The 27,718-nt window shown below is 40.3% G+C and overlaps 2 protein-coding genes across 4 annotated transcripts in view; one reads left to right on the plus strand and one right to left on the minus strand.

The window, feature by feature from the left end:
• Window positions 1-12,995, plus strand: part of LOC139975205 (uncharacterized) — a 28,856-nt gene extending 15,861 nt beyond the window's left edge. For 2 of the 3 annotated variants that reach the window (XM_071982933.1, XM_071982922.1), the window contains exons 2-3: window positions 6,403-6,939; window positions 8,777-12,995. In XM_071982933.1, the coding sequence (XP_071839034.1) occupies window positions 6,483-6,939; window positions 8,777-9,384 (1,065 nt within the window). In that variant the 5' untranslated portion in view covers window positions 6,403-6,482 and the 3' untranslated portion in view covers window positions 9,385-12,995. Of the gene's footprint in view, window positions 1-4,790; window positions 5,067-6,402; window positions 6,940-8,776 lie in introns of those variants that run through there. The other variant, XM_071982911.1, reaches the window with a different exon arrangement.
• Window positions 12,996-17,030: 4,035 nt separating this feature from the next.
• On the minus strand, window positions 17,031-27,564 carry LOC139975211 (uncharacterized). Its single transcript, XM_071982945.1, has 4 exons — window positions 27,113-27,564; window positions 26,354-26,466; window positions 20,839-20,937; window positions 17,031-20,104 (listed from the first exon to the last, which is right to left on the minus strand). Exons 1-4 carry the CDS (start codon window positions 27,392-27,394, stop codon window positions 19,732-19,734), a joined length of 867 nt encoding a protein of 288 aa, XP_071839046.1. The 5' UTR covers window positions 27,395-27,564; the 3' UTR covers window positions 17,031-19,731.
• Window positions 27,565-27,718: the final 154 nt, after the last annotated feature.

Genomic DNA, 27,718 nt, shown 5'->3' on the forward strand with positions numbered 1-27,718 from the left:
GCTCCATAATTGATTTTATGCCAGCACATATAAACAATCTAATCTTATATACATTAGATATATATATATATATATATATATATATATATATATATATATATATATATATAGAGAGTAGGTTGGCGTCTATCTTGGCGCAGAGTGCTCTATGTCCATTGGACAGAGCGGAATATATGTTGATACTAGATGAGACTAGTGGAACACTAGTAGTTGTAACTCGGAGTTTCACGCTTTGTAGCGATCTTCAGACAACTGGTAGCTTCAAGTTATGCTCCATGAATATATAGGATCCTCGTCGGGATTACCGGGGATTATGTGGTTGTTGGTGTATTGTTCTGCCTGGGTATTCTCTTTCGTGTCCGTTCTGTTTGTGGGTTTGTAAGACTTTCTTCGGTGTTCGGCTGTTGGTGTATTCTCTTTTGCGTCCGATCTGTTGTTGGGGTTTTTTTGCCTTCCTTCGGTGCTCGCTCCTTAGTTGTGTGTGGTTCTCTTGACGGTGTTTGGTGGTTGGACTGGAGTTGTATATGTTGGGCATGCAACTGTAACTGACTTTCACGGTGTTTCTGTTGAAAATCTTGTGTAGTTTCGATGTCTTCGGGAAGTGTTTGTTGATAAGTTTCAGGAATGTGCCTCCTATGTTCGTGGCTACGTTGCTGCTAAAAGGTGGGTTGAACCAGATGATGTTGCGCTTTCTGTTTCGGATGTTCTTGGTAGGTTGGTGGGCGATGTATGAGAGACCCTCGGTGTAATTACTTAACTTGAGTGCTTCCTCGTAGGCTGGTGCGGCTTTCTTAAAGATCACCTCGTCGTGAGAGATGGCGGAGATACGTCTGCTGATTGAGACTGGCAGGGACCTGATGATGTTTGGTGGGTGGTTGGAATTCCTGTGGATGTACACTGGGTGGTCGTTGGGCTTCCTGTAAGGGTAGTGTTTTCCGGTGTTGAGGTTGAATGTTACGTCGAGGAAGTTGGTGATCTTCAGGTTGCAATCGATGGTGATGTTGAGCCCCAGTTCTTTGAATAAGCTGATCATGTGTTTTCTTATCCGGTCTGCTTTACTTCCGTTGGTGCTTTTGAAGGCTGCTAGGCCGTCGTCCCTGTATAGCCCGATGTATTCCTTCCCATATTCTCTTGCTAGTGTGTTTAGGATGTAGAGTCCTACAAGCTCGCATACCTCGGCCCCATCGTAGCTGCCCATTGTGACATCAAATAGGTCGTTGTGTCCTTTCTTCATCCAGGGTGTGCCGTTGTCGAAAAGGAGTGACTTCCTGGAGTGCATTATGATTTGTACGTCTTGGTTGGAGATGTGGGTGTGATCCTTAGCCGTGGTTAAGGCCTTTTCCAGTAGGCTTCTTGTTATGGAGGGGTAGAATTCAACGATGTCGAAGCTGATGAAGGTGTATTTCTCTTTGTCTTGAATGTTCTTGAACCATTCGATGACGGATGACGTGTTTCTCCATTGGTTAACATTCGTGGCGATTCTTATGGCGTTGTTTATTCTGTCTAGGATAGCCTTGCTGATGAGACCTGTTTCGCTCTTTGCCGGGTTGATGAGCCTGCATGGTAGGTTGTTCTCAAAGTTGTCCTTGTGGTCTTTCAGGGTGATGAAAGCTTGCTTGGTGGCCATCGATTCCATGCGGTTGTCGATCCCTAGTTTCTCGGCGATAGTTCTGGCTTCGGCGTTGATTCTGTTGACAGGAGCCATGGAGGTCGTCTGGTAGTTCTTTGTGATGTGTTGCCTGAGGAGTTTTTCGTGTAGTTGGGTGTCTATCTCGTACATGTTTCTGGTTTTGTCGGCCGGGATGAGCAGTTTGGTAGATTTCTTGATCCTGCTGACGTCTTTTCTGAGTTTGTCTTGGAATTGGTTGGTGACTTTTTTGAACTTCACGTTCTCGATCATACGGAGCAAGTCGTCCTCAAACAGCCTCAGTTCTTCGATCTGCGGTGGGCACTTCTTGCTTTTGAATCCGAAATTCTCCGTATGTGCAGGGTGGTGCTCGTCATCCTCCTCGTCATCTTCCTCGTTGTTGTTGCATGTTTTTAGGAAGAAGGAAGCTTTCCATCTCATACGTTTGATGACGTTTTCGATTTTTCGATGAGTATCTTCTTGTAGGTGTTGGCAGTTGGTATAGGTATATTCTTCATGGAGTAGTTAAAGCTGACTTGGTTCGGCTGTTCCATTGTTCCGTCTATTGCAGATAGGCGAGAGTGCTCGACTGACTGGTCAGGAGCGTAGGTAGAGTAGGTTGGCGTCTATCTTGGCGCAGAGTGCTCTATGTCCATTGGACAGAGCGGAATATATGTTGATACTAGATGAGACTAGTGGAACACTAGTAGTTGTAACTCGGAGTTTCACGCTTTGTAGCGATCTTCAGACAACTGGTAGCTTCAACTTACTTATGTCTAGTATTACTCTGTTTCCACCGTAAGGTGCTTCAGCAAGCCAAGGGCGAAAGCCCCTGGCCGGTAAAAATTAGACTCCAAGGTTTGAGAGAACTGAAAATTTTGAGATTATGGAAAATATGAACTTTGTGGGCCGGGTCGGAGAAACATTTCTGGAAGCTGACAAGGAGGAAAGATACATGAACGGGATGGTTGGTTCTTCGGATGGTACGGACGGACGTCACAGAGGATACAATTTGAAGGTGATGTACTTGGCTGGTTTCTGAGATGGAATTAAATGTCTTCTGAGGGTTGGGGGTCCCAAATTTCAAGATCCAGGCCGGTCAGTGGACTTGCATCAAGGACGATCCATCCATCCGATCCATCGATCTTTTGCTAATTTTGGCCCGGAGAGTTTCCTTGGAGATGATGAGACCAAGATGCGACTTCATTTTCTGAGTGATGATGGAGTGTAGGTGAGTATCCTGGTCTGGTTCTTTGGTCCCTGATGTGGCGATGGTCATGAGTATGTCGGCGGTGAAGTAGGAGATGTCTTCTTTGATGATCTCTATCTGTTTGGTGGTGTGTTCTCGCATTTGGTGGAAGAACGCAGCGTTGTCCTCATGCGTTTTCTTCAGTAAGGTGTCGTGCTTGGCTTTCAGGTCTGCTATCTCTCGTTGGTGTTTCAGGTTGATTTCTATGAGTTGTTTATCATGTTGGTCTTGTAGTTGTTTGATGATATCTTCTTGGTTGGTTATCACGTTGGAGCGTGGAGAGGAGGCCGGGTTTCTCGTTGACTTCAGTTGTTGTTGCTTGGCTGTTTTGAGATAGCTGGGACATCCTTTGTAACTCGCGGATCGTAAATTCGATAATTAATATAATGGTTAGATTCGTTAAAACACGGCAGCTTACAGAAACGTTGTACTCAAAGCCGAAGCCAAAGTGGATACATTAGGTCACACATCAGGAGTCAATGTATGCTAAGTTCTTCACTACCGCCCTCACTAACTTTCATGAAACATTTCATATTGTAGTATTGATTGCCTTTATCTTTGATTTTGACGTTTTTCAAGGTAAATAATTAACATTGTTGTGAATGAAATCAATGCGTAAAGCAATGTTAAGTTTATACGTTTACAATGAGCATATGTTGTTTGTAAGCTGTTCACGTATTGGAATAAAATAGTAATTAAACCATAATGGATATCATTATCGTCTCTTCCGACTCATCTAACTTGTTCCGAGAGTCAGAAAAATGGAACGTTGAGACCTTCAGTTTCTATATTAGATTCAGGAATGAACCGAAAAGCCGTCTTTAGTACATTGAGAATATGAACATTGAAACAAGTATAATAGAACCATACTAGAATCCAACAAGCTTACTGGTATATATGTAGCATCACATTTAGACTTGATCAATTTTTCAGTCCAGTGTGTGTAAAGGACCATATACCCCACAAGTGAAATAAGAGTTTTCTTTGCCGCCTGGGAAAGTTGTTCATTACTAATGTACAAGTAACGCTAGTTACGTGGTGGTGACTATAGTTCGTTAGTCATGTGACATACAAGTTGACTTGTGTGCTTGATTGTACACCGGTAAACATTCGATATCGTGTGCGTCGCAACAATACAATGCATTGTTTTCATGAATACTGGGAAATTAATTCACTTCATAAATGTGCGTGTATGTAACACCCCCATCCCTTCCTTGCCCGAAGGCCAAACCTGAAACCCACAACAATAACAATATGCACAGCCTAACGATTCACTTAAACTTGCATAAAAGCAGCCATCGATGTCTAACAATTCCATGAAAAGAAAACTTTAATGAAACATTTAACTCGAGCATGCAGTTGTGTTAAACCTACACCACTTCCGACATCCCCCCCCCCCACCGCCAACTACACAAACACACAAAGAGAGAGGGGGAGGGGGTATATACATCTATGCAGACAGGAGGTGAAAATGTTTAGTTTGCATGGTGGCTATACTGACAGTAATACCATGATTTATTTGCAAATAACTACTACTCAGAAAAAAATTAGAGCGATGACTGAGCTCAAACATTCTGAATTATCTCTCCTGCACACGACCTATATAAAGGGAGGGGGGCGGTGAGGGGAGAACCTACACTTCGTCCGATCCTTTCACCACGCAATTACTTCTTGATAAAGACTTAGGCCTCCATCTTACGCTTCTCAATATCTTACGTATCTAACGTACTAATCTGCTTATTTTCCTGCTCGAGGCCGCACGCTATACTATAAGCTATTGTTCTCTGCTTTTTTGAAGGCAGAATATCTGTGGCTCTTACAAGCCACTGTAGTATCGCACCTTGTAAACGCGACAATAGCCCATCCAGTGTACAAGGTCATTTGATGAAAAGAACACTAAACATAGCGAACGCACGTAATCAACCCACACGTCATATCACGTATGTTTGCGATGGTACTTGCATTAGTTCTGTATTGATTTTGTACAGTCAGTGTTAACAACAATTTAGTGATAACGTAGGTTTATATACACGTACAACATATATCAATGTAGCTATATGCACACTCACTGTACGTACAGGGCTTGTACTGTTTTATACGGATTGATTAAGAACGTGGTTTGTAGCTGACGGTAAGAACGATATGTAAGTGAATTCACAATATAGGGCTACCAAGAAGAACTTTATATAGGTGAGTTAAAGTTGATATCATTAGGTATAAGAAAGAATGAATATTGTACAACTTGACTAGAATTCACTGGAATGATTATATCAATTTTCGCCGTTTTCTTTAAAGACGGTATACTAGTTGTGTTTTGCCTGTCGCATATTGTGTTGTTTCACTATGTACTAGTATACGCTAGTTGTCACACGTTAACGTTCTACTTATTAGAGTAAAAGCAAAGATATAGTGGTATTAATAGACATATACTAAACAGGTTCAGTAATATGCTACGTACTACAGGGTAATAGATTAAGTTGTGATTAAATTGTACGGTCATTTAAATTTAATTTGGCTGTACTATGCAGCTTCTACTTCCATGTGAATATTACCAGTTTGGTATAATATATATAGGCCGAACAGTGACGAAGGCCTATAGCTAGAAATGTAGAGAAACATCATTTTAATCACGTGTTGTGGAGGGAGAGGGACGGGCAGTGGCAGAGATTGGTGGAGGGAGGAACTTTGCAATGGGAACTTCGAATTTAAGCTTAGCTATATAATGCCCCACTCAAACAGTGAACGTGAAAAAAAGAAGGCAAAGTTACAGACAAATGTTTATAAATTGGGTAAGGATGTGCAACTAGTTTTACCGGAACACCATGAAGGACATTTGTTCTGATGAATTGTTAATTGTGAAAAACTTATGATGCAGACACGTTGACAAAAAATGTTGATCGGGAGAGCGAACTATGGGTACGCTATACACCGCCACCCTCACCCTGCAAATTTGGCGTGTATGTTTGTGGGTATGTTTTATTCTTTAGCTTTAGGTCCGACGAAATAATTAAGCGTTTTCGAAAACAATTTTTAGTTTAGCAAACATTTCGCAATGAAGTTATGAAATTTCCAACAAAATGCATATTTTCGAGTTTCAACCGAGAACGCGAATTAATCAGTGTCCAAACCTCCTCCCCAACCCCCTTTGTTTATACATACCGGCTTCATTCTGATGCCCGGCCACTCCCACAACAAGCATATCCGGGCCTGTCTTCCCGTAGCGGTATTTCGTTCGTCCCATTTCCCTGAAGAATCCTGTGCTGCACAAAATGTGGTAAAAAACATACTTCACGTGTAAGAGGACTTTCTGATTTGGGGATCACTGTGAAAACCACACCAAGCAAGTTTGCTAGTAATTCTGCCCTGCAGTGAAAATGTGTTCTTCACAAATGATCTAATCATGGTGAGTACCATGTGTGTAATCACGTTGCCCTGACCCCTTCACCAAAATCATGTATACTCTCAGCAGCCATCGATAATTATTTAGTACTTTATGCATATTGTTTTACTTTAAAATTGTCATTAGGTAAAAACCAGGATATTTGTTCAATCCATTCATCCATATGGTTGGTCGATAAACATCTGACGTCATAACAGAGAAAGATAATGGCCAATTCGAAACAAGAACCTAATAGTGTCAATAATTCGATAACCGACGAGGGTGATTACGAGAACGCGTATCCAGGCAACTACCAAGCCTTTGACCTAGGCTACCTAGAGAGAGGGCGTAGACCCAAATTTACTGCCCAGGAATTAGAGGCGTTGGTAGGTGGAGTCGAATCACACAAGGAAGTTATTCTTCCGCCTGGAGGCGCTGTCGCATACCAGGGAAGTTTGAGCAGTAGCAGCATTCGACAAAACTCATGGAAAGATATACTAGCCAAAGTCAACTCCGTGTCAGAGGTCAAACGATCCTTGCCCGAAGTCGTAAAACGATGGCGCTATTTAAAAAGTCGCACACGTGTCAAAGCGAGACGTCTAACGAAGTGGGACAAACCTCTCAGTGATCTCCAGAAGCGTATTTTAGATACTGTTGGTGACATCGAGGGATCAACAAACGGAGGTTAGTGCCCCCTACATCGACCCCTTTTCGAATTTATATAAAACATATTAAAACTGGTTGTCATTGTAACATAACGTCATACCCAGGTCCGTACCCTCTCTCCACTTCCCATCCCATTTCCCAGCCCCTGACCCTCACCACCCCCTTCCCCAAAGAATACTTTCGAAGACAAAGTATATTGCACTCATATTGCAGCAACGTAACTGCCCTAAATATTTTAATGTCATAGCTTCGTCTAGAACGAACATGGTTAATTGATTAAACCTGCTGAGAGACGGGTTTTTTTTTCAAAGTAAGAGGGCCTGACGTTTCGATCCTAGCAGGATCTTCTTCAGAGGCTTAATGACAAGTAACAGTAACAGAAGGGACAAATACACGCCCACCATCTGTCACCCCTTTTCTCGTTTAGCTACCATCCACTTTTTTCCTGCTTTTTTTTCTCTCCACACTTTTCTGTCTTTGTCATTCTCTTGTTTTTCCCCTACCCTCTTCCTTTAATCCTCTCTTTGTCCCTCTACAGTTTAACTCCTACCTCTCCTCTTCCCCTCTTTTCTTTATTCTCTCCATCCCTTGTCTACTAATCCTCTTACATCATTCTCCTTTGTGTTCACCCTGCTCACTAACCTGTCTGACATGTGCTCTCTGTATGTATTTGTAATTAATAGTGAAATGCAACCAACTACTTTACGCTGAGAAAACAATACAGACAAGTGCATTTGGTGAGGAGGGGCGGGAAGGGGGGAGGGTGGAGTCATCATGAGTGCTTGATAACTTGCTTCAGTTTCAGAGGATATATATAAAGGACTCAACTACAGTGTTTAATGCAACACTTAAAAAATTACGGTATAGGGAAATAACCAAGCCACAAACTAGTATAGTGCGTGGCTCAATTTTAACCGAAATGTATATACGACTCACATGATCTTTTTAGAACTTTAAGTATGGGGCAAAGTACTGTAGGTGTCAACTTCGAGAATGGTTTCATGTGCCTGACTTATTCTTGTATTCTTTCTCTCTCTTAACACAATATCAAATGTTTGAGCGCAATAAAATTTGTGAACATATAGCCCCCCTACGGTAAATAACTCCAACTCAAATTAAACAGAACTTTGAAGTGTAAAGTTTGTCTACGGTGGCGCTATCATTGATAAAAAAAAAAATAAGGTCAGTCACCAATTTTGTGTATAATGGACCTAATTTATAGCCGTAAATATACCACATAAAGCGTCATTTCTTGTCATTTCAAGCTTTTTCTGGGGTGGAGATATACCCAGACCTTTCTGAAACTTTACATACTAAATGGTAGGCTCTTCTGTTATATGTATTTCCACACAATCTCTGTACCGTGTTACCCCGTGTATATAAATTGACATGTGATTGCAGTGCTTTTATAGCAGGCTATGCTATAGCATCTTCATATCATGGTTAGGTTCTACATGGACTTATAATTATCTGCGAGAAGGCTATAGTTTGAATAGGCTTATACGCCTAACATAGTAATCCTGTCAATAGTGTCTGTAGTCTGCCATGACGAAGAGCAGTACGCTAAACATGAAATCTTCATGGAAGTTATTGTGTTGCCTACCATGTGTAGGGTATGCGCAGATATGTATAGCCTACACGTGTAAAATATAGCCCTAGCAACCATCGTACCACTTGTGGGTCACTCATGCAGAGGTTCCACACTAAGTTGGTTAATGCATCTAGGTCAGTCAAGCGTCATCACGTGAGAGATGTCACGAACTGTTTTTCATGCGATTCATATAGGACTTACATATAGAACTCATTTTAGAGGAGAGGGTTGCTAAAAAGCAAATCTCTTTTAATTTTCTCTTAGATAAGGAAAATTATGACGAAGATGGGTGGGATGAAGTTTACGAGATTGATGTCGGTGAAGTGGAGGAAGAGGAAATGGACTATGGGAACCAACTCGCCACCAAGGGGAGAATCGAGGAACGTCCGACCACCATGGAAGTCCATAATACACACCCTGTGACGTCATCCGTCACCCCCGGTCATCTGATGAACATTGGCACATCACAAAGCACAGTGTTCCCGTCCAATATACCGGCGAGGGGAAAAGCGAACTTACCGCGCACGCGTATTCATCAAAGAGTCAGTTCAGAAAGAGCGCCACTGTTTTATGACGGGCAAACCGACCTTGTTGATCAGGAATCTAATACGACGGTTTATCAGACGAATCAGCGAACCAATAGCTATCCGGATAAGAATAATGTGAATATTACAGTCCAGTCTTGTCCCTGTCGACAAGATAATAAGGGCCGTCCGAGTATCGACGAGGAGAGATTAACGATCGAAAAACAGAGACTGGATATCGAGAGGCAAAGATTGGAGGTCGAGAAGGAGAGGTTACAAATAGAGCGTGAACGGTTACAAATGGAGAAGAATGAGAAAAGAGGGAAGGTAACTGAGGATAAATCCTAGAGACTTGTGTGACTCGCTCGTAATTGTAGTATCCCAACTGATGACGACGGAAAATTCTCCACAAGCTAGCATTACTGAGATGTTAATTGGATAGTGCCACTTTCCATACATTTTCAGTGCCTGACCAATAACACCGCCTTGGAAAGTCTTAAACGAAGGTTTCAGTAATGTTGACTTGCTCCTTAGTATGAAAATCTGTATTTCCCCAGACTTAAATTGGAAATTTATATGAAAGGAATGGGGTTGTTTTCAAACTTTGTTGTAGGCAAAAAAAAAATAATTCAGGTACAAACTTCAACGCACATTTTACTCACACATATCCCCTATCTGATATGTACTAATGCCATCAGTTTCGGCGGGTCCAAATTTTAACGTACTTAAAACTTACTTAAGTTTTCCAAAAGAACTCTGCTGCTAGTTCTGATTTTCCATGTTATTCACCGTTATTACTGAGAGGTTGATCAGTTAGACAATCCGTAATTTGACTTTCTCTAGCATATTTAATACTGATAACTAATAACCTTAAACACTAATCAATAACTGGGAATAATTTTGAAATTCGGATCCTCCTGGAAATAACTTTTAGCAGTTTTCAGCATTCTTAAAATGGCCACTTAACCTCGGAGGATTGACGCAGTTGACTTGCTGCTTCTCTTTTCATCTTCTGTTTCTCTCGTTATCTTATCTTTTCATGTAGATAAGGATACTTGATGACGTAGGATTTAACTCTTAATCTTTTAACTTTTAATCCGTTCCTTTGAAACTTTTAGTTAAAATATCGCCCTCTTGAGTACGTAACGTTGGTAGGTGATATTGCTTACTACATTAACATAGAAGAATGACGCCACCCTCCCATCCCCCCTTTTGTAAATTATTGCTTATTTTAGCAAACATTAGTATGCATATACTCAGGGTACTAATCATGACATCATCATCTATAATTTTTCCGCGTTAAATCGATTGAATCGGTCAAGTTTTTACCCTTGTCTTTCGTCTTTAATCCATCACGGCCATTTCAATTTTTAACTTTTTTTGGAGACGAGGAAACGGAGTGTGTGGTAAAGGGTGAAGCTGGCGGGGTAGGGGAGCAGTCGGGTCTTTGCCCTCCCTCTCCCCCTCCACCCTCCCTCTCACTTTCCCGCTGCTAGCGTTCTACGCCAAATGGAGACTACCAATAACATTCCGCATAGGAAACGTTGACAGAAAACTGTCTGCTTTGGACTATTGCCTCCAAGGGCGTAGGAACCGGGGGGGCTGGGGGGCGCCAGCCCCCCCAGTGAAAAATGTGGAGGGGCGGAAGTATCATTCCGCCCCCCCGCTTCGCAAGTCAGAAAACCCCTTTTTCATTTCCAAATGAGAAAAAAAAATCTCATTTGGAGCACCAAATTGCATCTAAGGCCAGGTGAAAATACAAAATTAAATTTACAAAATGGAGTGAGTGTTGAAGTGTGCTATATTGCACCAAATTGCATCTGAGGCCACCTGGAAATGCAAAAAATTCCAAAGGGGAGGGGGACACCCCCTCCCCTTAGACCCCTCCCCCAGGCCGGCCATCAGTCTTCAGCCCCCCCCCCCCCCACTCCTTCCTACGCCACTGATTTCCTCTATGGGTCCAGGGAAAGATTCACTGTTCATATTTTGTATAGCAGTTTAAAAGGCTATAAACTTTTGTTTTTTAGAAAGATACTTTGGTTCCTGTGTATTCAAGATTTTTTTTTATCATTTTGTTTATAATTTTTGCGTTGCCATACTCCCCCAGGTCATTGGCGTCACGAAAGAAAATAGGATGCCGTTTATTTATTTATTAAAAATTTATTATTTAAGATTATGCCGCCCTTGAGCAGGCAATCCGATCTTGTGACGTCATTTTATCAATTAAGGGTGAACATAACGAATAGCCAACCGGTACCAAAGAACTCCAACCACGATAGGGCAAAAGGCGCTGAAAAGAAACTTGTACAAACGTTGCGCTGTTTCCCACCCGGCTCGTTTTCCACACGTATAACTGCTGTGCATAAATTATCTGTCTTTTTGAAAGACGTCTACCGCCCTCTACTCCCCTGTGCACATTTATCGCTGAAGTTTGCGTTTGGTAGACGGTACCTTGCATTTAATATTTACACTTATAGTTTCATACCCCGTCGATCTAAGTAAGACATTTATACAGATACATTCATTGGTCTGCTACCACTTAGAGAGTTGTTAATCTCATTAAAGTTACATTTCAAGTCAAACATTGAATGTTTGATTATATTAGCAAACGTTTAAAGGGGGCTTCATGCTGATGTTTTGTATCTTATCTTGCGTTGGTAACTGTTGAGGGTGGTATTCCACAAGATTGTATCGTGCACTCACAGCATTTTATGCAATATTTATATATAGTCACGGGTGGGGGGAGGGGGAAGGGAATGAGGGGATGAGGGGTACATAATACCTAGTTACCTGCCGTGTGATTGCAACTGTGTGTGAAGGTTGGAATGTGGACATAATGACATTTTGGACGATTCACCATGACAGAGCAGCGTGGATGAGTTTGCAACATACTATAGCCTAGTATGTTATATATGTTGGTTCGTAAATAATTACATGAATAACTTACCAGTGGGTCGATGCAGTCCACTCACCATTCATTGTGTACTTATATTTCATTTGTATATAAAGGCAAGGTTACAATAACAAAATCATTGACTATGATATTAGCTCACAATTTAAAATATTAATTTGAAAATATTTGAAATCAAAATTGATGTACAGTATATCGTAATATTTGACTTTCGTTATGTATAGATGACTTTAAATGACTTCGTGTAGAATTATTCCCACCCCCTCGTCCACCCCCACTTCCCTTCCACTCTCTACACCCTCGGCCAGTGGCGGAGCTAGGGTATTGGTCGCGGGGGGGGGGGGGCGAGAATTGTCTGTAGGGACGCTTTCGACACTATCTAAGCGGAGCGCCACCTCAGGTTGGCACGGAGCGTACAGAATTTTTTTGAGTAAAGATACTCCCTAGATCGCCGGAAATGACCCTTTCTGGGCCTTGCTAATTTGCAGATAATGTGACAAATGTCAATAAGTAGATGAGAGCGCAATAAAAAAGTCAATAATCGCGAATAAGTAAAAAGTGGTAAAAAGCTGAAAAGGGCGCCAGTAGTCCATTTGAGTCCGTCAGGGGGGGGGGGGCATCCGCCCCCCTGACTGTATGGACGCTCCGCCACTGCCCTCGGCCTTCCTCCTCATGGATGCCCTTGTCCGTGCCATGCTCGCTAAGTAAGTTCTACAATGCTGATGAGGCAAACCACTGCTATATAAATTACCATCCATATCTTATTATTGAACTACGGGTAAATGCCTGTAATAGTATGGCGAGGGGCCTCATAAGAAATCAATAACGGTGTTCTACTGAAAGTTTGACTATTCGAACAGCTGTCTTTATTATTTCCGTTACTGGGCAGGAGATGGTACAGATTAAATGATTAGATGAAATGTCTTAAACATGCATGGGTAACGTTATAGCTATAGGCCTATAGACGAAACATGGGCAGGTAGGCCTATATATAAAGGCATGATATAAGCTACACTCAGAATGGGCAATGCTTTAGTGTGGTAACTCATTAACTCGTTATCTCATTTGCAACTCGAGATAAGAAATGCGGGAATGGGAGGGGGGTGGGAGAGAGGGTGTTGGACAGGGTCCCCGGGGATGGCATCTAAGGAGTATCAACTAAAACCCTACGATTGAAATGACAATTGTTAAAATGATATCTCTAGTTTGAAATAAATTCTTCAAAATGTCTGATATTTCATGAACACGTGCATGGATAGATTATGGTAAGTCAAGGCCACATAGACCTATACAATCTGTCCTCTTACATAGATGCACGTTCTTACACAAGCTTTACAAAATGTAACGGTAAAATTAGGTATACCAGGTTCGTAGGTCAAACGTTGGTAATCTCGTTGGCAGTGGCGTAGGAAGGTACTTTTGAGTGGGGGGGGGGGCTGAAGACTGATGGCCGGCCGGGGGAGGGGTCTAAGGGGAGGGGGTGCCCCCTCCCCTTTGGATTTTTTTTGCATTTTCACCTGGCCTTAGATGCAATTTGGTGCTCCAAATGAGATTTTTTTCTCATTTGGAAATGAAAAAGGGGTTTTCTGACTTGCGAAGCGGGGGGGGGGCGGAATGATACTTCCGCCCCTCCATATTTTTCACTGGGGGGGCTGGCGCCCCAGCCCCCGGATCCTACGCCCTTGCTCATTGGTACTCATTGCCAAACATGATCTAAATTGACCACAATGTAGTTTGGTCATATAGGAGTATATGATGATCCCTCGAGGGATCTCAAAAGGGTCAAGCGCTAAAATTAATATCCAATATATATCAAATTTAGGAATGCTTTAATAAAGATGTCATTACCGTGTGGAAAGTGGTTATAATGGCGTCAGATGAAGAAACTTACAGGGAAAATGCGAATAGAGCAAAAAATATGGAGGGAAATAAAAGCTAAACAGAAGACGGGTTTGTACACATGATTGGTCCGTAAATGCACGTGTACCGCAACCTACAATTCGTACATGCGTAATGTTTCAAAGCATCAAGAAATGTAACTTAAATCAGGTGTTAGATCCAACTTTAAGCTGTTAAAGTGAGATCAACTGTCTTTCTTTGTCCTGTGTGTGCATGTGAGCATGGATGTCTTGTTTAAGAATGGGAGGGGAAGGGGGGGGGGGGGGGGGATATGTGTGTGTGTCATATAATTATATGTACTGTGGATATGGGGCGTTCAGGGATATCGCACGCTTCTTACATGTTTCCTTAACTTGACGATAGGCCTTTATAATGGGTCCAGCGCAGTTAATTGCAGTCGCCTATTGGCCCTGACAGTCTATATACTTTGCCAACCAATATCCGTGTCTTTCTCCGTGGATTCTTGACTATATATAATGTATGAATAATTTCCAATGAATATATTCTTCCCGGTTCCTCTAAGTAACCAGATGACTCAAGTGAGTATACTGACAGGGATGATCCCTAAGCCCAAGTTATGAGGCCCGTGGTCAGTAATCGTGTTTTGTCTTAAGTTGAAAATATATAGACTGTCATATATTAACATTAACGTGGGAAAGGTTGGCTTACTGCAGAACGTGAGACATGTTGTTGACAACAAGTTATTTTCGGTTTATTTGAAGCGGAAATCCTCAGTTACATCTGTAATTAGTTTCTTCCTAGTCATGTACATACCGTGCACACTGACATAACTTATACATGCAGCGACAATGGCTGTATATATCGGTCGGTTGTATGTATATTACCACGTACATAGCCTACCTATACGGATGTTAATTTATCGCATTTGTCCAAATAATATGAAAACGTATATCCTACGCACACGAGTTCATGACAATCAGCCGTAAACAAGGTGATAAAGATGGTCAAGTCTGATAGTTAGGAGTATTGCCGAAACTGACCCGAGTGATGTAATGAGGTCAAGGATCTCGAACGCATATACCGCCAAGTTGTCTATCTTTTTCAGTCTTCTTTAACTTGTCTCCGTTATTGTTATGCAAATTTCTTACAGTGATCTCAATACTTTGCTTTACGTCGATTCTATAGTATTTCCCCCACCGATGAGTCTTTCATAATTTATTTTTCTTATTTTTTAATTAAAAGTTCTCAGTGAGGTCAAATGATATTTGCAGGTTGCAGTAAAATGCGTCACGTTGAGGGTTGAATATCATAGTGACCATAATTAGAATTTATAGCACATTTGGAGCAATAAATGATAGTAATTAAATCATAAATTGGTCAAGCAAAAAAAAATGTTTTAAGTTTGTATGTATGTATATAAAGTTATTTAAAAACAGAACCAATCAAAGGGGACACTACGTGAGTATGGCTTCTTGCAAGTTCAAACTCATCTACAGAACCATCATGAACCTCAAACGAATGTTATAATTTTGTTATGCAATCAGGGACCTTCACAATCTATCACCTCCTTCCCATGAGAACTGGTAGAGTTTGAAAGGTAGATCCTTTTGATGACTTTTATCGATCCATGTAAGCAGACCCATTATCATATATCTGTTGCGTGCCTGTACCACAATTATCCTCGCCATCTGAATGCGGTTGAGGTGAAAGGTTTATTACCGTAATTATATTGATTTCACAACCTTACGCTTAAAGTTAAACCTTAAAATCTTGAGGAGTAATGTAACTTCACAACAGAATATAGCAACATTAAATATTCAACTACCACATGATTTTATATATATATATATATATATATATATATATATATATATATATATATATATATATATATATATATATATATATATATAGATGTATATAACCTATACCCTTTCTGTATTTAACTTAGTATCGGGACTGCAGAAGGAGACGCAGCCCGGCCCGAGAGGCACAGGGGACCCTTCCCCTCCCCTTCCACTTTCGTAAAATAAAACAATGTGAAACTATGTAACTTCATAAATTATAAGAGCCCCTTCTGTTCATGAAAAATAACCTTTCTCCACTGATGTGCTTTGCATTGCCCTTTTGTCTCTGTATGTGTGTTTTATACTAAACGTGCCCTGTAATTTTACATTTTGCAATCATTTTAACAACTATGGTTTATAACCTTTGACCTATCTTCAAGGGCGTAGGAACTGGGGGGCTGGGGGGCGCTAGCCCCCCATTGAAAAATATGGAGGGGCGGAAGTATCATTCCGCCCCCCCCCCCCCCCCCGCTTCGCAAGTCAGAAAACCTCTTTTTCATTTCCAAATGAGAAAAAAATCTCATTTGGCGCACCAAATTGCATCTAAGGCCAGGTGAAAATGCAAAATTATTTTCAAAATGGAGTGGGTGTTGAAGTGTGCTATATTGCACAAAATTGCATCTGAGGCCACCTGGAAATGCAAAAAATTCCAAAGGGGAGGGGGACACCCACCCCCTCCCCTTAGACCCCTTCCCCAGGCCGGCCGTCAGTCTTCAGCCCCCAATCAAAAGTACCTTCCTACGCCACTGCCTATCTTTGTTGACAAGCCATGGTGAGGGGAATTATTACTGCAACGATTGTGTATATTAGGCAGGGCCGGATATAGCTTGAGTGGAGCCTGGGGATAGGATATTGTGGGACCATTTTAGCATAACCTATTAATAAAATGTCATATGAACGACATTTTTCAATATCAAGTAGAGATATATAAATTTCCACAAATATGATTATACCAAACAATCATATCAAACTAAACGCTGTTAAGAATATCTGCGGTATTAACAATATTGTGTTACACACGTAGCGGTATAGTGCTTCGCATTTCTTTACAAAATCCTTTAATTAAATAAAACGTAACCTCATTTCAGATATTCAGATCGCGATGAGACGTTTAATTATCAAATATGTGGTAGCCCTTAATGGGGGGGGGGGGGGGTTGAAGGGGGTGGGTGGGGTGGATGGGTGACCTGCAGCCCCATCTTTAAACCCGGAACTGATGCCGTTAGCTTCAGTGTTACGGGTGAAAATTGAATAATCATACCAAACAATGATACATTCAGATAACCTTCTCATGGGATTTGACTTTAAATTCTATGAATAAATTAGTTATAAATGGGATTTTTGAAAGAACCGACGCAAGAGAGAAATCACGAAAGTTATTGTTTACATAATCTTATAATACTTATAATTCCTTAACATCTATAGATATAGACAATACATTTGTATGATTTATACAATGAATACAACATTGCATACACAATATTGCATGCGAAACGTTTCGACCATAGCAGTAGCACCTTCTTCAATTGTGAACAAGATGATACAGCTTTGATCGAAATACTGCAGGCTCTCTAACTTTTTACCTGTACAGGCTTCTTGTAGTAGATAAATAGCTCGTTAACAGTTTCCACCCTCTATCTCTTTAAAATGTTAAAATGTTTATATTGCATACATGAATAATAATAAGAATAACAAAAGGAAGAAGAATAATAATATATTTAAAATCTCTTAGTATGTGATTAACGCTTGGCGTTGTAAACTCTATCATAATAATGATAATAATTACAATAATAATAATAACAATACTTTTATGATGCCCATGTATCCACCCATAAATGGGCGCTGAAGGCGCAACAAACCTATGCCTAAATCTGATTCCCAATAACGTATTCAATGTAGTCCACAGGTGAGAATATAAATTTGAAAACGTGACAATACCTGATTTTCAATTTGTTAAGAAATGCCATCCATATATATATATATATATATATATATATATATATATATATATCAAAATTTATATGTCAAAATTATATAGAACATGTACGAATATTTTGCTAGAGGTAAACTTCTTCTGAAATGATGCCGCCCTCCCCACCCCCTCCCGTACCCGTCCATGCCCTTCTCCCTAATTCACACACTTATAATATATATACGACACGATAATGCCCACTTCTGTAATATAATTTACTTAGTTATACATCTATAATATATGAGTTGAATGCTTCTATAATAGTCATGAATGCACATAAAGTTGTAAATTTATCATATATGAGTTCCCCTTAAATCGCTTCCTGAATGTCCCCGATTGTTCCTGAATGAATATGAATGTTCACGAATGTCCAAAAATTTTCATGAATATGCACGAACGTTTATGAATATTTACGCACAGTCATGTTTATTCATATATGTTAATACATGTATTTGAATGTCACCAATTGTGCGTGAATTTTCATAAACGTTCATGTATAGTCATTGATTATTCATTTAACAATATTTAATATATAATATCCATTTTTACCATGTTTCACAAGAATCTTAAAAGTTAAGCTAAATAAGTTCCGTATAGCTTAAAAATATAAGCAAAATTGACATTTAAAGCTGTCCTAACAATGATTGCCAAGCCTATACACATAAATTCCTACAGACTTACATAAAACCTTAACAAACAAAATTTCACGTTTTTATTCGCAAATAAACTCCAATCAATACCACGAACTTGATAAAAAAGAAATGTAACTTTAACTGTCAGAATGCCCACCTTTTATTTGCACCTATACATAACACTTAGTCAAAACATAAATTTTGTAAAATGAAAGTCTGAAGAATGTAGCAAGATTCTATCAATAATTAATGTAAGCAGTTTCACTGCATGGAAAGAGAAAGTATGAATAAGATGAATTAACATATATTCATTCATACTTTGTAAAGATTCCTAAATCCTATTGGTCCATTCAGGTCAGCTGACCGTGGTTAATCCTGTGAGTAACGCACGGTAAAATTACGGGGCATCACTTTAATAAATCTTTGGTTATAACGTAACCAAAACTGTTTTGTTTTATGATTTTTCCCCCACACAAATGGTAGTGTATGAATGAACGGGGTTAATCAAAGGTCTAGCGTGCGTTACTCACATGATTAATGCACTCCGGGTGTTAATGCTATCGCTGGATGCACTCGTGCATCGCTTGCATTATCCCCCGATCGTGCATTAATCCTGTGAGTAACGCACGCTAGACCGTTGATTAACCCCTTATTCACCTTTCTTTCCCTTTCAATATCTCCGATTTCAGAGTTTCAATATTTTGCCCTGGTGTTTATTTTATATACAATCAAATTATATATCGAGATAATGTCCTGATAGTTGAACCTATAGAACAATTTGGATAATCTTAAGTCAAGAAGTAGCTATTATGTTAAAGCCCACGAGACCCCTTTAAGTACAAGATTGGATTTCTCTGAGGAATTCAATATATCTACAGAGTGTGTCCTATCCTGTTTCCATCTTGTGTCTACCAACTATGTCCATCCAAACTAAAAGCTCTCGCTTTTATAATGTGCTAATGACAGTGTCTCATATCCGACATGAGTTAGCTTTACTGGCGTTCAGAGGCATCAACCGCTTTCTTTTTCTATGGGGAGAAACAGGTGGGGCGGAGGGGGAGGGGGGGGGGAAGAGGGTACCTACCGATTTTCAGGGGTCGGTCTGACACATGTATTATCCAAGCCAATACTTAATTAATTGTTGTCAGCCATACATAAAGAGGGTCAAAATGGCGCTTGGCCCTTCTCTTTTCCCTCTTTCCCCGTGTCTAAGCCACTCAGCTATCCGCTCATCAATATATCCGGTCCGAATGTATTACAACCACGTGTTAATCCGTTCGTATGACACACAATGCTATAGTCAATTAGCATTAACATATCGACGGAATGTGGACAGTTACAAATGCCGAACACCTCATCATAACTCGAGCCTCGTAAAACCGGCGGTACAGACGGCAAGGGATATCTTAAAACCCGTTAGGGCTTCCTCCATACCACGTGACGCCCTATCCGCCTATACACCCCTTTATCTATCTATCTCCGTACTTGTGGCTTTTGTGACTTATTCATCTCTAAGTCGAAGTTACTATATGGTCGAGTTTTCTTACAGCATTTTGAGTAGCAGCAATAACAGCAACAGCAACAAATAATGTTGATGAGGATGAGCAAGCCAGCCAGGATGCCCAGAACAGCCATCCATAGTTTCTGAACGAGTAGCTGAGTAGCAGATGTAGGCCCATTGCAGCAATGGGATTCCGAACAGCAGGCATCTGGACAAGTGTTATTAGTAGGTACACAGACAGGATTCTCTGACTGACAGCAGTCGATAGGACAATTAGCAGATGATTCAGAATTGGCATCGCATCGGCCATCACCACAAAACGCTGTTTCGTCTTTCGTGGAACTACTATAAGGTTATAAGAAAAAGGAGAAAAGAAACTATTGATATGCATTTATACAGTGGCGTAGGAAGGTACTTTTGAGTGGGGGGGGGGGGGCTGAAGACTGATGGCCGGCCTAGGGGAGGGGTCTAAGGGGAGGGGGTGTGCCCCTCCCCTTTGGATTTTTTGTGCATTTCCAGGTAGCCTCAGATGCAATTTGGTGCAATATAGCACACTTCAACACCCACTCCATTTTGTAAACTTAATTTTGTATTTTCACCAGGCCTTAGATGCAATTTGGTGCTTCAAATGAGATTTTTTTTCTCATTTGGAAATGAAAAAGGGTTTTCTGACTTGCGAAGCGGGGGGGGGGGGGCGGAATGATACTTCCGCCCCTCCACATTTTTCACTGGGGGCCCCCAGCCCCCCGGTTCCTACGCCCTTGCATTTATACGTAGGATACACATTTATTTATGCGTTATACATATATATATCGACATCAATACAATACTAATACCTCGTCAAAGGGTTCCTCTATCAACAAACGAAAAGTGTACTATTTAAGCTTCCTAAACACATTATACTTTATCCTTAAAGGTTACCTATTTCAGAAAGTTGTTTCGAAAATGCTGACTGTACATTGTGCTTCCAGTCAAACAATCTACACAGAAGTTCACTTTCTGCTGCATATGCTCTTAAGGCGTGGATATTCCGTATCCATGCTAGACCAGTTACTGGTAGTATAAAAATCTGTACCTACCCTATCTCTAGCGTTTCTTTAGCACAGGCACCTTCAAAGCATTCTGACCACACCCAACAAGATTCAGGATCGTCAAACCAGCCCCATCTTTCAGAACATCTGTGAAGAAAATGAGATAAGACAAAATACATTAATATAACCAATTTACTACATCAAATTGGTGCAAACGATCGGATGATAGTGACAAAAGTTCCCATTGGACCCCCCTTAACCTCACTCTCACGGTCCCACCCCTCACAAGGATAACCGCCATTATAGTTCGATGTCAGCCACCAAGAAATTTGGGCGGTGCCAGAGACAGAGACATAGAGCGGGAAGGTCGATGAAGGTGTGAAATAACAAATCGATTATTTTGTAAATAAAATTAATCTTTCAAAATGGCAGCAATTTTTTCAATCGTCCAAAAGTCGCTGGACGTTCATGGTTTTGTTGTTGGTATTATTGATTTGACTAACCTTATATGTTTCGTATATTCTCCAATTGAATACAGAATCTGTTTGAATTGTTGTGAACTTCCTGTAAGTACATTGTTTTGACTCACTTTGTTTAACCTTCAAAGATAACCTGTGTGTAATTATTTTGTTTATAGACTATAGTACATCCCTATGGATTATATATCTTACAGAACTTTGTGGGAATGCTTTCCTGTTGGGTGCGGCAGGAAGAGAGGAGTGGGTGTCTTTAACACCACATGAACAAACAGTTCACCACCTAAAGCAGAGAATATTCGAGAACATAAAACAAATGTTTATTTTCTATTTTGCGTCCTGTTGTAACAATCTCTTGATGCGGTATACTTTATATTGTTTTCTGTGTATCATGCATAGGTATAGGGAGGTTATGACCAAACCAATCATTTTTTTTTGTCGGAAACCACTTGTTGGTATAACAACGCCTAAGTTAAACTTGACGTCATTTAGGTTTCCCAGTAAACTTAAGTTTGACTTACCTAAAGTTTTTAATATATGTACTAGGAAGATTTACAACACCCCCTGCAGCTTTATTCTGGTTTGTTCTGATTACAACCATATCTATATCTATCCTATACTATAACCTTTAATATTTAGTTTTGGTGTTCTCTTGCGAAGTTTTTGAGAAATTCTAGGCTTGATGCTCGCTGTCCAAGTTATATCTTTTAAAAAAGATATATGTGTTCTCCTTCTCTGTACGGATAGGTGTTTATACTGCAGTAGGTGTAGTCAATAAAAATCCACATTGATACTATTATCATGCTTACATTTTAACCGAAATTGAATGGGTTTTTTTCTTTGGTAAATTTATCCGAAGTAAAACATAACAAACCCATATATCAGACTTGAATTGGTCAGTGATTAAAACTAATAAGAAATAGTGTACGGGCGACAAACGTCTTGGAATCAAAATTGGTTCCAAAATCATCGTGCAATATTTGACAAGTTTTGGTAAAATATCGGTAACTTTCTGAGTGACTATAGTACGACATAAAAAGCTGCGCGGTTAACTGTATAGCGTACGTGTCACTCCTATACTAATACAGGTGAGTCGTATATGCACCAAACATATACCACATCTGATAACTACGTCAGTTATTATAATTACAGGAGGTCAAAGGAAGTTATATGTACAGTCATTCTAATTCCGCTGAATATGTGCATTTTCCGCCGCCTGTATCCATATAGGGGTTCGTGACATTTTGCCAGTTTTCTAGTAATTATCACTCTTGATCTACCTCAACACTTCCGTCTTTTTTTCCTGTCATCTTCCGGGTATGCAGAAATATTACACACTGAATACGACTGAACAGGAAAAATGGCGGCTACAGCGTAGAATAGGCTGGATAACATGCGATACCTTATAGGAATCATGATCTATATTTTATCTATATTTATGAGTATATACACAATGACGCAAAGTGAAGGTGTAAGGGAACGGATGGGGGTGGGGGTGTGGCAGCGGAAAGGGGGGGGCGAGGTTTTCGGTACACTGTGCCTTCTTGGATGGGACGAGATATAACTTAGTCCACCTTTATTAACAATAGGATTACTACAAAACCTTAATTGAAAAGTTAGAGATCAGGTTTCAAGTTTTTTTTTCCAATATACTTAATGGAAAAACTAAATCATTACCAATATTCCTTCAAAATCTCGCTGACGTCACATATTTAATTATTCTCATCAAACAGCCATGAAACTTAAATGGTATTTTTAAATAAGTATTATTTGCTTCAACCTTTCTTTGCTTGCTATATTGTTCATTAGATTTCCACAGTAACACAGTCTAAAACGTACATGGTACCGGTATCTAATGCAACCGACTGAGTTGTTTTTGCAAATAAAATAAAATAATCTAAAATATGGTTCAAAGCAGATTTAAATGGTATGCATCCATGTCAATGACCCATGGGCGGGATTACGGGGGGGGGGGCAAGAGGGGGCATTTGCCCCCCACTTTTTCCCAGACCTTAGTTCACTTTTTTGTCGTTTTTGCAGACAAATGTGCACAACCCTAATCGAAATTATTCCCCCACAACAGCTCTATCAAATAGGCCTACTTGTTTCGAATCTAAGTGGAATTTGTGTTTAACATCGTAACATGTAGCATGCAGAATAACTGGAGCTGGAGCTAGCACATGGTTCGCAGCACAGGTTACGAATCCTGGAGCTAACACACTACTGTAGCGATCCAATTCTGCATGTGATGAATCCGCGGCATGTGCTACGTCCAGTGCTAGCTTCAGGAATTGATTTTCAACGTTGCTGCTCTACTGAATGCGTTGAAAAGCTAAATCCAGAGAAACGATTTACGAAAGCCAGATTTGCATATTGGGTATATCAATAATTAAATTCAATACACTGACACATGACACCCCCCACCCCCGTGTCATTCAACAATATGCAATGGCAATGCCGATGTAATTTCTTTACTGCTCGAAATCACCCCGCCTCGACTTCAGTGGCGACGGAACCGGTGGACTTGAGGGGCTTATCCCCCATGAAAAAAAGTGTGGGGGGGGGGGGGTAAAGGTATGTTCAGCCCCTAATATTTGCCAAGTGCTCCAAGAAGTGGGGACCGCGGGGAGAATTTCGAGGTGGGTGCTGAACATATTCTTAATCGGTCCAATGCACAATATACTAATAATTTTAGGGGAAAAGAACTGTCTAGATGCGATTTATTGTTACCAGAGGTGTCATTTTTGCTGATCTAGGATTTCCTTTTTGCTTAAATTTCGACGCGCCCCGCCAACTGATGGTGGTGCACCGCCTAAATAGTGACGTATAAGCTTCAGTTGTACATCACCATATAAGTTCTTCTATCCGTCCTCCCTAAATTTAAACACGTTCATTAATTGTTTAGATGCAATTTAAAGCCTATATGGGTGTTAATTTTACCGATCTAAAGGTCCCTTATCATCGAAAATTTTGACGCTCCTTGCCAACCGATGATGGCGCTCCGCTTAGATAGTGACGTATAACAAAAGTTGTACATCACCATCTGACCATATGTTCTACTATCAATCCTCTTCAAATTTTTAAACGATAATTAACTATCTAGATACAATTGCAGACATGAGATCCATATTTCAAGGATAGATACATGCAGCTTAGAGCACTCGGGAAGTGCCGTTTCCGGCCATCTGGAGGGTTTGTAAAGCCAAAAAATTTCTTGTACGCTCCGCGCCAACTGATGGTGGCGCTCCGCTTAGATAGTCTTGCTGGAAGGTTTGCCCCCCCCCACTTTCACAACTCAAATCCCGCCCCTGTCAATGACATTGTTGTAAATGCCATCTGCCGTCTATTTTAGTTATACATTTTATATCATATCACGTGAGAATAAGAGTGTATGTTACACATTCTAGCATCAAGTCTTCATAAATCCATGTGGATAGTTTTCTATACAATAGCATGAACGAAATCGGGAAAACTACAACTGCATCATCCTAATTTTCAGTATATTTTCAGTAAGGTTTGTCGCAAGCCTATAAAATGCCCGATCACAAGGTGCGGTGGGGGTTTGTGGCGGGGAGGGGGGGGGGGGTGACTGCGACGAGTACGTTTGCCCTCACATCCAATTTTCAAGTCCCGCAATTCCCTGGGTAGAGAATGGTCTTTCGTGCTGCCGGTGTGATGGGGGGGGGGGGGGTTAGGGGGTTAACGTTAGCTGCGCCAATGTAGCAATACAAATGTATATGGTTGCAGAATATAGCACCATTTTCAATCTAAGCACCCTTATAATTATACATAACTAGGCACCGCCTCCGGACGGTGTTCAATCAAAATGTCCATCATTTTCTGTAAAAGCACCGCTGTAATGATAACATATCCTCATGCATATACTGGGCCTGCATCACACAACCAATATGCACATTAGTTAATGCGTTACTGATGATGGTATTCAGTCATCCAGTGGTGTATGGGAGTAGTCAATGTTATATGTGTACTACAGGTTGTCATACTGTGTTTTGCTGAAACGGAAGCATTCAATGTCCCCTTCAGTTTACCTATCAGCTTTTTCTTGATGGCTCTCAATATGGCAAGGAAGAGGTGGTGTTGACTTCCCAATTTAATTTACTAAACGGATACAAATCCTTAATAATTTTTTTCCATCAGTCAAATTTTAGTCAACAACATTTGCTCTTCATATATAGAGACACAAGTATATACAAACAGATGTCAAAGTGAAAGTTGTTGCCAAATTGCAGTTAGCACTATGTACATTTCCGCATTATAGTGAAGGAATTGGACCTATGCATCAGTATATACGTTAAGGGTTTGAACCTATATGCACTGTCTATGTTCCTTACTTTTTTATCTGCTTTATTTTGAATTGTATTTCGTATAAAAAGCTTGACATTTGCAAGAAATCACTTTGGGGGGGGGGGGGGGGGTGGTAACCGAAAGGGACAACGCCTTTTTTTTTTATGAAAATTGTAAAATACTCGCTTTCATAGATAGAACTTTATTGTCCATTTCAGGAAACGGAAACAGAAATTATTTCCCGTCGACAGTAAACATAAAACAGTAGTGAATACAAACACACCCATACAATAAACAAACTATTAGTGACCAACTACGAGAATGAAACTAAATAAGCAGAGCCAGAACAGTAACAGAGGCAGCACAGAGGGCTGCAAGTGACAGATCACACACTGTGGCCAAGTCGCTTTGCACGCGAGTTAAACATAAATGCACCATCAGTTTGCAACACAGATAACTTTGCAGAAAGGTTCTTCTGTCAATGCTATAATAGGCTATCAGGTATTAAAGATATTCCCAATTTCCAATTATGTTAATATCTTAACTTTTGAAAATTCTATCAAGAGCTCAAAACGAAAAGAAAAATATGTACCTCTATAAAAGATCATCTGATAAGTTGGAGGAGTGGTGTAGGTGTATGGTGGGGAAGGTGGCGGGGTGGGGACCTCGCCAAATGTGTAGCCTTCCAAGCGATATACACATGTCTTGCTTGCCTACATTGGTTGTTTCATGCCTATTATTTGCCACAACGCATTAACAATAATAATAATCATATAATTTACCTGGTTTTAGCGTTGCCTTGTCCTTCTGGGCCATTGCAATCAAATGATTTTGACACGTTGAGTTCAGCATATCCATACCTTGACGGGTTACATTGAAAGTTTGGATATTCCGGCTGAAGAAAAAACAAAGAGCCAAATCAAAATAGTTAGATTTTAGCATCAGTGTTTACCGTACTATATTTTAATGGTAACTACGCGTGCATCAAACAGTGGGCTATAGTTTGAAGACATTTGATCAGGACAAAAGGAAGACATGGAAAGTAGAGGCTATAGGGAAGGTATGGGGTGGGGGGGGGGGGGTTGCACAACCATTTTTTACCTACAGTTTCATCCATCATATTTAGCAGGGGCGTCAATCCGGATTGAAAAGTGGGAAGGGGGGGGAGGGGGCATACATGACTGAACATGGATAAAACTGAAGCAGTCCGCGAAGCCTTTATCGGGTGGGGGTCTTCGACCTATAGTTAGTCTCTAAAAAGTTGGTAAATCTATAGCATTGCTAGAATCAGTTGTGTACGCTTATTTATCAAAACAGTTTGAAATTGAGCAAGGAGTGAATTGCACTTCGTGTAGTTGTATTACATGCACTTAACCGGCGGTTAAAATGTTTACACACAGACTAGATAGAGATATGACGATAAAATATAACAGAAAAAGATAAAATATTTCACTTCAAGGGGACAGTTTTCAGATGTTAAGAATATGATATATATATTTATACATATAAATATACAATATTACATAAAATGAAATACATACCTCGTCTTTCACCGTCGAATTTTTAATTCCTCCGCAACATGAATAGTACTTGATGTTAATGAAAACCTTTAGGTTGAAGTTTGTACATTCCCCCTGTTTAGTAACTTCTTCGCCGTCTGGTTGGGGTTGTGTCTGAGCTGGATCAGCTGCAACTACGATATTTCGCTCAGGGTTCCTTAAATTTCCCGATTTAGGTTTCTTTCCTTCACATGTTCCTTGTCCCGAAAGAAACAGAACTACTGCAACGATTGCATATGAATAATCTCTCCAACGTAAGAACATTTTGGAAACTTCTTTGCAGGATCAACTGGGTGGAGGCTTTAAAACTGATTTAGAAATGTTAATCTCTTTGAAATGTTTAGAATATTTGGAGATGGCAATCTAAATCCTGGTGCAATTATAAATGACAATATTATTTAGAGTTTCACGGTTGAAAGCTTCAATGTTATGTATGAGGTTGTGTTGTCCGTCAAGCTTGTTTTTATAGATACAAACTGACACTAAGGAAGTCCTATTATACGGTAGCCTTAAAAAGCCATTCAACTTTTTTATGTCTAATCGTTTATTATGAGGATTATATGAGACTGTAATGGCCTATTTTTTATT

This window comes from Apostichopus japonicus, chromosome 2 (genome assembly GCF_037975245.1).
Source record: "Apostichopus japonicus isolate 1M-3 chromosome 2, ASM3797524v1, whole genome shotgun sequence".
Classification (NCBI taxonomy): domain Eukaryota; kingdom Metazoa; phylum Echinodermata; class Holothuroidea; order Aspidochirotida; family Stichopodidae; genus Apostichopus; species Apostichopus japonicus.

What these genes read in the sequence shown, in the direction of transcription:
- LOC139975211 (XM_071982945.1), bottom strand. Translation starts at nt 27,394, where the DNA reads ATGTTCTTACGTTGGAGAGATTATTCATATGCAATCGTTGCAGTAGTT. An exon ending in CAAGGCAACGCTAAAACCAG is followed by an intron (nt 20,938 to 26,353) that starts GTAAATTATATG and finishes TTTTCTTCACAG; the next exon opens with ATGTTCTGAAAGATGGGGCT. An exon ending in AAAGAAACGCTAGAGATAGG is followed by an intron (nt 20,105 to 20,838) that starts GTAGGTACAGAT and finishes ATAACCTTATAG; the next exon opens with TAGTTCCACGAAAGACGAAA.